The sequence below is a fragment of the Populus alba genome, chromosome 3, assembly GCF_005239225.2.
Source record: "Populus alba chromosome 3, ASM523922v2, whole genome shotgun sequence".
NCBI lineage: Eukaryota > Viridiplantae > Streptophyta > Magnoliopsida > Malpighiales > Salicaceae > Populus > Populus alba.
This window is the reverse complement of record NC_133286.1, coordinates 16,647,938-16,658,557: the sequence shown is the minus strand read 5'-3', so window position 1 is coordinate 16,658,557 and position 10,620 is coordinate 16,647,938. Positions and strand designations below refer to the sequence as shown.

At 34.5% G+C, this 10,620-nt stretch overlaps 1 protein-coding gene across 1 annotated transcript; it reads right to left on the bottom strand.

The window, feature by feature from the left end:
* Nucleotides 1-4,442: 4,442 nt before the first annotated feature.
* LOC118034099 (uncharacterized) lies at nucleotides 4,443-8,496 on the bottom strand. Its single transcript, XM_035039300.2, has 6 exons — nucleotides 8,337-8,496; nucleotides 8,081-8,204; nucleotides 7,279-7,437; nucleotides 6,261-6,521; nucleotides 4,859-5,515; nucleotides 4,443-4,765 (listed from the first exon to the last, which is right to left on the bottom strand). Exons 2-6 carry the CDS (start codon nucleotides 8,159-8,161, stop codon nucleotides 4,676-4,678), a joined length of 1,248 nt encoding a protein of 415 aa, XP_034895191.1. The 5' UTR covers nucleotides 8,162-8,204; nucleotides 8,337-8,496; the 3' UTR covers nucleotides 4,443-4,675.
* Between the last annotated feature and the right edge of the window lie 2,124 nt (nucleotides 8,497-10,620).

Here is a 10,620-nt window from a genome sequence, read left to right as displayed (position 1 = left end):
TGGAATCTAAAAGGTACAAGAATATCATTAACATCTAATTACTCTTGGTAAGCAAACGCGTAATGACATGTATATTTGGGAATCGGGTCACGATCCCAAGGAAAAACCTCACATGAGAGGACTGAAAAAGGAAAGAGAATGGTGGTTTCCTCTTCAAAGGGCTCGTCTCTCTGTTTCAAGCCCTTCAGGAGTTTCCATGATACTCTCCAAAGAGGGTTTCCATGTTTTAACTCTCATTCTCCCTCTCTCTATCTCTTTCAAGACATCTTCTAGCTTCCTTCCTCCATTGACCTTTAGCTGAAACGTTAACCACTCTAGCTCCTCCTTCGTAAGCACTATCTTAACCTTAAGGCTTGCACCTTTCTCGAAACCGCCACTTTCCTTCACAATCCTTGTTTCTTTCTTTTCTTGATGCAGCTCCTCCATGTTATCTTCCTCTTCATGTTGCCTTATCTTGCTTGACCTTATGCAATTTCCCATATTTTGAAGTGCAAAAAACAACACGATTTCAATGGATAAACAGTATTTAAAATGTTATTGGGAACTGAAAAACAGATAGAGAAATAGGAGGGGAAAGTACATCAATGGAAAAGTGGTTCCAAGGGCTTCAGCTTTTGAAAATTAGGTGGAGGGGAGGACCTGATATTTATAGGAATTCGGTGCCCAAAATTTACGTGGAATTTCTTACTCGAGAATAATAATTTTTCTATCTTTGCTAATACACAAACTAAATTTCCATGAAAATGACGCAACTACTGGTCCGCCCCTGTATTAAATAAGTTAAGTACATTTCTTTTTAATTTCTTTGTGACTAGTTTAGTGCCAGCACCACAAAATAATTAAAAAAAGCTGCATGCCTAATATCTTATCGGCTCCTTTATACATTTTTTTTTGTTGCTCGAACAACTAAAGGCTTAAATGCATGAAATCAGGAAATGGAGATTTCGTTACGTAGGCGATATTGTGCTTGATTATGGCAATTTTCTTTCTCTAGCTCAATTGAGTCAAATACACGAGATAGAGATTTAATCACTAATAAATATCACCAACAAAACCTGCTGCAGAGTGACAAAGAGAGTCTCTGTAAACATGTTAACAGTTGTTTTTTTAAATACATTTTTATTATTTTAATAATTTATTTTTAATATTGAAATAATTTAAAAACATAAAAAAAAATTAAAAATTTAAAAAAACATCGCTTTAAACGTGTTTTCAAAAAGCACCAATAGAAGTTCAATATTCTAGTTACAAGTTTGTAAGCTCAAGTATAGGCCACACATGTAATCAAGATATTCAAAAATTTGTAATGAGATCTGCAAAGGATTAAAATAGTCGACGTACTTAATGTTGAAAAAAAAAAAAAAACAAGAGGATAGCAATTAAGGATTTGGTTTGAAATCTAATTTTGTTAGTGGTCCTGGTTTATTTTTCTATTGGTAGTTGATTTGTGCTGTTTGAAGGAGTAAGCTAGCAACTATGGAGATCAGTAGACTGCACCGAAGGCTCATGGAAAATGGAGGCTTAGGGTTGTGTCAATCTTAAGAAAACCTAATTGATTCCCCGACAATGTCACGAGCACGGTGGAGCTTGTGTTAACTTCCTACCTGAATTTAATAAATGCCGTAGAAAATAATAAACAGATTAATTATAATAGAGTTTTTTTTTTTCTGTCACCAGCTACCTATGTTTGCAAGATAAAAGAGTTTTCATACCCACAAAAAAAATTAAAAAATAATAATAATAACAACAACAACAAAACTGACCAGATTTGAATACACCGACAAGTTTAGTGACTGTAATATTTATATGTCAAAATTTTCAATTTATTAATCGAAACTATATAATTTTAATTTCCACCACCTCTAAAGAATTCATGATTCCATTGGTAGGATTTAATTACTTCTTAATCGACAATGAAAGATTGATTCTTCAGGCACGGCTATATATATATATATATCCAAACACAATCAAACGCATTAATTTTGATTCGAAAATGTTTATATTATAATATCCGGATTCATGATATCTCCTTGTAGAAAAACTAGACAAGAAGACGAAAAATGAGATAGAAAAATTGTTTAGAGACCTTGAATTATTGAAGATATAATATAGATGACAGTGACATTTACTATTAAATCTATATGAACATCATTGACACGCCATGTTTAATAGAGTAGCAAACATGGTTTCTTACGGGAAAGAGGCATAATTTACATAGAAAATATAAAATCTTTTCCATTGTCGAGATTATACCAACTCTAGATTATTAAACTTGAGCAATACGGTGCCAAACGTTGAACAACAACAGCAATACTGTCCGTGAACCTGAGAACGTGGCCCTTCATTTATTGGACGAAAACACCTTCGGCGACGTTCATCACCACAATGCATGGAGGAGATTTTTCATAGTTTATTGTGGTTGTCATTTTGCTGGAGAGTTGGTGCAGGGTACCTAGACAAGTTCATCACTCGAAGCTCCAAATATTTGACAAGTTGAAAATATGTTCTTGTAATTTTTCATCCTAAATAATAATATAGAAAACAGATCTATTTCTCAAGCCTCACGGTATCAGATTTCTTTTCTCGTACATCATGGAAAGATTCAAAATCTTGGACTTCTTTTTTCCCTGATGTTACCTGGGTTTGAATTGCAAAACCAATTTTCTGCCATTACTTTAGATCTTGCCTTCATAACCTGTTCACATGGTGTAACTTGACCAAGTACTTGGAAGGCTTGATATGATAATCAAAGTAGACTGCCTTGGCCAAGTTTCTGTACTTTTGCTCATCGTAATGACCATAGGGACTCTATTTCTCAATTTTCTTCAATGGAGAATAAAACTCACTAGTTATTCCTGTTGAATTTCCGATTGTCAAGTGTGATTAGTGGGTCGTCTTTCATGCTGTCTTCGGTCATCTGCAGAGGTCAAAAGCATTTTGTTTGAAGGTTGAAACATTTGATGTAAAACATCCCTTTTTTTTCAAAGTTTCTTGTTTGGCTCATGCTTCCTTGAATCGAAAGTAAAGCTAAGCTGAAGTACAACGTTCCCTTTGTCGAAGAACATTTCTCGGGAAACAAATAAGCTTGCTGCTTAGAGCTAGATTATACTTGTCAAGTTAAATCTCAAGTACACCTTTTGCAAGTTGCCACTACGCTTGCAACTCGAAAAAGAAAAACAACATAATAATAAACTCCACTCGTGACTCTTGGATTCCTTCACCCCTTCACGGCACTGCTGAGAAAAATGCACCCTTTTTGTTATTACGAACTTTGTTTATTAGTCTCTTCACACGCAGTTGTAAATTCTGGTCCCAAAATGATTAAGACAGGATTTAAGGGAGCCAGAGCATTTTATTTGACGCAATCGTGACGTTCAATGACGTTTCAGACTCCAGAAGAACAGAAATAAATGGAAAGTATAGCCAATGCTTCCAAGTCATCTGGCTTAGAAATTACCACAGCAGTAGCTGTCTAAGGCATCATCTTTCCCAAAAAAACAAATAAAACTAAGCAGATTTATCAATGTTTTAATATACGTGAAATTGTCTATTTTTTATTAAAGATCAAGAGAACTTCGCTTTCAAGAAATCGGTGGAAGCAACAATGCTCAGTCGACAGTCTCAGGTTTAGGTGAGGAAGCCAGTAGTTTAATGTTTTTTGCAAGACTGGTAACTGTAGAAGCATTTGAGGACTCAATCTTGAAGGGGGACGACAACTACCTGCTTTGGGCCAGCTTGTTTTGACAAAACACCACACTCCCCGTGAAGGGGAGTGTTTGTCAACGAGCAAATCGGATTCTTTCAATCTTTCACGTCAACTATGCATGGGAAAAGACAAAGCCAAAATCCCTCAAGCTCAGAATATAGTTAAGATCACTAGATGGATTCACTTGCACTCTTGGCCTGATTGATGAACCCCATGCGGTGCCCACTCGACAGATTGCTAACAAATTCGTGGAATAGAGTGAAAGCCATTGCCAGCAACCAACAGAGCACAACTGGCGCAAAGAGGAACCGTTGTGAAAAAAACACTAGACTTGGACATCGTTTGGTATTGCGTTTCAAATGATGTTTTGTCTAAATTCAAATTTTTTTTTTTTTTACTAAAATTAAGTTCAGTTTGTACTTTTTAGATCGTTTTAATGTGCTGATATCAAAAATAATTTTTAAAAAATAAAAAAACATCATTGGCATATATTTCAACACGAAAAGCTATTTGAAAAGCAACCGCTACCACACTGTCAAACACGCTCTTAGAGGGTCCCTCAAACAGTTGTTTTTTAAAATAATTTTTATTTAAAAATATATCAAAATAATTTTTTTATTTTAAAAAATTTATTTTTGACCAGATCAAAATAATAAAAAAGCAAAAAAAAAATAATTTTTTTGAAAACAGCATTTCTCCAAAAATATATTACAACCAAAACGACCAGACAAGAGAATTCACTAACCGTTAGGGATATTGCAATCCCACACTAAAAAAACCCAAGTTAAATCTAATGTTAGAGACCACATTAGCCTACACAACAGAAGGTTTATGCCAGTAGAGCATGCTGACTTGAAAACATCAAGTTCTTCACAGGCTTTCCGTATCTTTTAGAATAGGTTCAGCTCCAAAACCAACTAAAGCAGGTTAAATTAACATACATGACCAAAATAGAGATCCAAGTACGATTCACTGCATTCGCCGGCGCTTCTTTGCAAGATTTTCAAAAATTTGGTGGACATCAGAGGATGTGATTGTCTTTGATTTATCGAATGACTCCTGCAGAAAAACATGGGTAACTTTTTACAGCTAAGTTTTTGCAAGATTGCATATCACAAGAGTGAGCTCTAAGGCGTGTTATCAAGGGCATACCAAAAAGGAACGAAATTCATCCTTGAAGTCTGCAATACCATTCAGAATCTCCACCTTCTCTATATGACCAAGCTTGTTGAAAAAGCTCAACTCAGCGCCCTCCTGTTGCTGCAACTTTTCTTCCCTCTTCTGCTTTGCCATTTTCTCATACTCAACAATTGTGTCCTCCCTGTCAAGAAGATAACTTATATGCTTCTGGTTGTACATATCCAAGCATTTTTCACATCTACACAGGATGTCCCTCCAGTTTTTGGAAAGAAACAATGGTTTTCCTTCTGAAACAGGTGAAGTGACTTCCACATCAACTCCAAGAACACAAGTAGTATGAAGATTGGTGTCTTCTGTGCATTGGTTTGAGTCGTTTGACCCACTATTCTTCCAAGAACTTTCACCAACAGCAGAAGCTTTTCCAGCTGTTGCATTATCCTTTTCAGAAGAATTGTTAGCACATATATCATTCTCAAGCTTCCCAGAACCACAAGCTGTGGGAACATCTTCCAGCACATCCTTATCCTTAGCATTACTATAAGTAGCATCACCTTTCCCCCCTGCTGCCCGAATTGTCTTGGGATATAGTGTCAGAAAAGAACAAACTGTTGAGCATGTCTTGCATATAAAATCTTCATAGAGCGGCTCTCCTTCCTCATCTCTTGGAATCTGTAAAACAAGGAGATAATTTTGGTAGCTAATAATCGTGCTACCTAATCAGAACCATTATGGCTCAAAGAAAGCCAGAACTATAGAAGACTTACATGTCCTGGGGAGGGAAGTCCAAACTAAGAAGACATTTATTGAATTGTGTTTGCAAGAAGTGAGACCTGAAGCCTAAAGTATGCAAACCTCTTGGTTGTGGACTCTACACTACAACCATGCACTTGAAATAAGAGCATAGGAGGAGAAAATTCTTAAAACATGATCCATGTAAAATAGTTGGATGTCACTTATGATTAATATCATGCATTGGGATCTGAATTAACTTGATCATGTCTCCAAAATAATGCCAAGTATGATATCATCAAACCTATTAACCATGATGACCATATATCACAATATCACATGAAAGTTGATATATCAACCAATTTTTCTACCAACAGTAGGCTGTAGCAAGGGTAGGGACTAAGGGGTGTTTGTGATCCCAACTAACAAAGGCAAGGTTTAGGAAAGAGCCAAACTGAAAGCATGGTTGTTCGACAAAACAACCCTGCCATAGATAACTCATACAAAATTTACTGTCTACAGAAGTAAATGTCAACTTGTCAACCCTCTTTATTGTACATCTAAGGATTATAAATTTCCCAACTCAAACAACACTTTTTTTTAGGCTGAAGACACAAAGAGGTAACTGTGGGAAAGAAAGAGGCAAAGATGATGAGAACGGAGATGGAACAACCAGGCTACCAACCTCATTGGAAGACTCTAGGCCAAGATGCTCGTCATGAAACCAGTCTTCACACATAATGCACTGTATCATCTCTTCTTGTGCCTCGACATCTGGATCAGGATAGGGCCGATCACAAGAGCAGTATAAACCTTTGAAGTTGTGATTATATGAATTTTCAGCATTTTCCACATCTTTCTTTGGGAAAAGCTTGCAGACGAACTCCCCAAATTTTGAATTGCCACAATCACAACGAAAATTTCTCTTGGTCCATAACTCCACAATCTTTTGTATGTGGCAACAGCAAAAGGCACGTTAAATGTAAGATAAATTTTAACCAAACGAAATTTATTTAAGAGAAGGCATGGAAGAATAGAACACTGATTAACTGCCACAGGTGTGGATAAATATTTATTTCTGAACTTGCACCTTCAGATTATTAGTTTGGTTTTGAACTAAAGTTTTCAACCTCCTTTAAAAAGTGCTACCATGAAATGAAGATTTATATTTTCTAGTGTAAGGTGTTGCATAAATAAAATTATGTTGCAATGTTTTTGTACATTGGTTATTGTAAACACCAGCTACAATCGTGGTTTTCAATTTATATTGCAATTTCTATAGAACACCTTTAAGGGCATGAAAGTAGGCTTGACAGTGCATTGTGTTTTGCAAAGAAACGTTTTACTTCTCATCATGCCTCCATAGTACAATTTTAGTTCTAGGCTTCTAGCCCTGTAAATTTGTTAAACTTTTCATTAACAAACAGCATATGCCACAGCTTTTAACATTCGCAAGGTTAAAAAAGGCTTCAGTAGCTAAATTTATAGTCTTTTTTTCATCTCAAAATGTGCTTGAACATTGCCTCATTTTCACCAATGTTCTTGCTGATGTACATAGCATCTTTTTGGTCACCAGTGTACATTAATTTACAAAATGGTTTTCAATCAAATTGAAAGTTGGGACATTAAACCACAAAAACAAACCCACTGGGAACTAACTCAATCAACAATCAAACCACTAAACTAAAAAGGGAAAAAAATACCTCATGGCCATCATGGCAAGACAAACTACAAGCAGTGCAAACTCCAGCATTTCCATCTGGAGTGCATGACAGACATGAGAAAATAGCCTGTCTCTTCATATATCCCATGTTATAAGTGCACTCGTTTCCCTCATCTCCTCCCAAAACCAAATCCGCGTTCTTTGCAACCAACAACCAAGACAAAAATCGCAGGAGAAAATTTAAGAGTAAACTCAATAAATCTAATAAGCAGAAGAGTTACATTATACATATGTAATCTATCCACACCATCAAAGATTAAATCATCTTCCAGATCAATACCAAAGCAATCCATTGAAAACATAATGCATTTTCTTTGACATTACGGCTTGAGGTCACAAGTTTCGTGATACAGAATTTCACAAAAAAATATTGCAGCAGTTGTCATAATCCAAAACAATTTTTTCCCTTTTATTCACAAGTCTGGTCGTGCACTTGGACTTGTGGTGTTATGGAATCTATCAATTTCCCTAAATGCTGGAAAAAAAGATTAAAATATTCTCGTGTTGTGTAATTAAGAATCAATCACGAGACCAATTTGCGTCCAACAGTTTCCAATATCCAATCCCACTTTACCAAATACAAAGCATTCATCTCGACAAAATGACCCTCTTTTCATATTTACAAAACCCTAAACAAAATAAAGCCAGTGACTCGAGACCCTAAGCTGAAATCTTTTCTTCCTAGAAACCAAACAAATGTACACAATCACACCAACAACCAAGAGGGTAAGAAAAAAGCAATACTTTCACTCAGCAAAACAAGCCCTGAATTGAAAATTTACCAGTTCCTCAGCTTCAACGTTTTTGAGATATTCATCAATGGTAACAGTTTGCTCGACCTCATCATCAAATACACCATCCATTTTCTCAGTATAGTGGAAAGGATTGAAACTTTATGCTTTCTACCTGAAATTGAAGCAAACAAAGAGAGATATTGGTTATATGTCTGCTTTGAAATGGATTGATTTTGATACGGGAAAATCTATGGGCTTGACCTAAAAAATAAGTAAAGCAGGTATTGGAGCAAGGGGCACCGACCTGATTGGATTTCGTTGATTTCAAATAATTCTAGGGTTTGTTAATATGATTACGAGAGCGAGGGAGAGATGTATGTCGTCTAAGGATGTATAGAGAGAGAGCGCGTTAAAGATAAATGGGAGTGTTGAGGACTGAACGGACATTTTCCCGCCATGATGAATGTTATGTGGTGGTGGGGGTGCATCATTTTAACAAGTCAAAAAATTTCATGCAACTTTCCCTCCAATTCAAGGATGGGCTTTGGTTTCGTGTGTTTTGCAGCTTCCACTCCATGTTTGAAATTTTGAAATTTCTCTTTCTTTGTTTGCTTTTTTAAAATTATTTAAAAGTATTTTGGTGATTATTTTTTAAAATATTTAAAATAATATTTTTTATTTTAAAATCAATTATTTTCTTATTAAAAAAAAACTTAGACCAATCTAATCTCAAGTGAAATTAGTTTTTGTTTTATAATCAGGATTGTTATAATATTATTAATTCTAACAATTAATATAAACTAAAATAAAAATAATATTTAATTATTATTTTTTAAATATATAAGTTTGGTAACAATACATATTAAAAACAAATTTATATATTATTTTGTTTTATCTATATTAACTAAACAAGATACAAAAATAATCACTTTATTTTATACATTGTTATCAAATATAATTTTATTTTGATTTTTTTTTTCTTGTTTCACCTATATCTCTTTTTATTGTTCTGAACAGTAAGTAATCGAACTCTATCTAAGGGATAAGTTTACTAATTAAGGAAAAATTGCTCTTTATTTTTAAAATTTTCAAGTTAAAGTCTTAAAGTTTGATAGACAATATTTAAATAGTGTGAAGCTAAAATTAAGAGATTTGTGTTCATCTTTCATGTCATGTAGTGCATGTCCATCACATTTTGAGTTTATAAAATTGCATAAAGGCCAAAAAAGCTTTGAATAATAAGTGTATTTAATGGTGAAGCAAGATGTGTAAATATTAATATTAAAAAATATAGCTTAACTGATTAGATTTTAAATTTTTTTTCTAGAAACTATCATTTTGAGTCTTGCAAGCTTCAAGGTTACTAGAAGTTTATATGATCATTAACTTTAAAATCTATAAAATTAATCGAAGTGCGTGCAAGATAATCTAAATATTATCATTAATAAAATGAAATGTGTAAACACTTCATTGTACAAATCCAGAATTGTTGTTAAGGGATTTAGTTTTTTTTTTTTAAATAGTATTGATTTCGATGAGATTTTCTCTGTGGTTGTGAAAATATCTTCCATTCACGTACGTGGTTCTTGGCTTAACAACTAATTTGGACTTAAAGATTGAATAAAAGGATATGGAAACTACATTATTGCATGGTGGCTTAACAACTAATCTGGACTTAAAGATTGAATAACTAGACTAATTGTCCGATCAACAAAGTGGCAAAAAACCCCAATTGTTATATGTTTTCTCGTCATCAAATTCAAGACTACATAAGATGCTCTTTCTATTTTAAAACACCAGGTATTACAAGCTAGGGATTCAGTCTATGATGGGGAGTTTTCATATGGAGTTTTCCTGGCACTGGGAGTGAGAGCTGTCAACCTATTCCATTGGTAAATGCCAGGAAAGTGAGTTAAGAGATGGGATATCATACCAATCCAGTAAGAGAGATGGGACAGGCTAATGGATCCAATGGAATAGGTTGACAGCTCTCACTCCCAATCACTAGACTGGACATGGAGCCATCATACTTGCTCTCCTCCTTTAATATATCTGATAGAGAAAACTACGAGGGATGACGAGCCTGGACTTTTTTTTTTTTTTAATGTATTTAAATTAATATAAATTTTCGAGTTAGATTATATGCAACTTAATTAATTTCATGTTTAATATCTCATATCAGCGGACGGACGAAGATTTAGAGAGACCTTATATAAACATACTTACCTTAACTAGTAAATACTTACTTTGACTAGTAAGACATGTTTTGAAGTCATGTGTAACTGTTAAGAATAAATCCGTGAAGTCTTTGGACAAAAACGGACAATATCTTGCTAGTCGGGTGGGTGTTACATTTGATATCAAAGCCTAGTGCACTGGTTGTCTAATGATGCTAACGGAGTCGTCAGGCTTATATGAGCATGCTTACTTTAACTAGGAAGACAAGTTTTAGGACCATGTATGATTGACAAGAACAAATTCATGAAGTTTATGGGTCAAAACGGACAATATCTTACTAGTAAAGTAAGGTGTTATATCATAAGTCCTGAAATTAACGACCATATAAGTCTTAATAGATTTAAAAATTT

Excerpts from the sequence above, each read along its gene's own strand:
- LOC118034099 (XM_035039300.2), bottom strand. The coding sequence starts at position 8,161 with ATGGATGGTGTATTTGATGATGAGGTCGAGCAAACTGTTACCATTGAT. Across the intron at positions 7,438-8,080 it reads ACGTTGAAGCTGAGGAACTG|AACGCGGATTTGGTTTTGGG; the intron begins GTAAATTTTCAA and ends TTGGTTGCAAAG. Across the intron at positions 5,516-6,260 it reads GCCTAGAGTCTTCCAATGAG|ATTCCAAGAGATGAGGAAGG; the intron begins GTTGGTAGCCTG and ends CTTGTTTTACAG.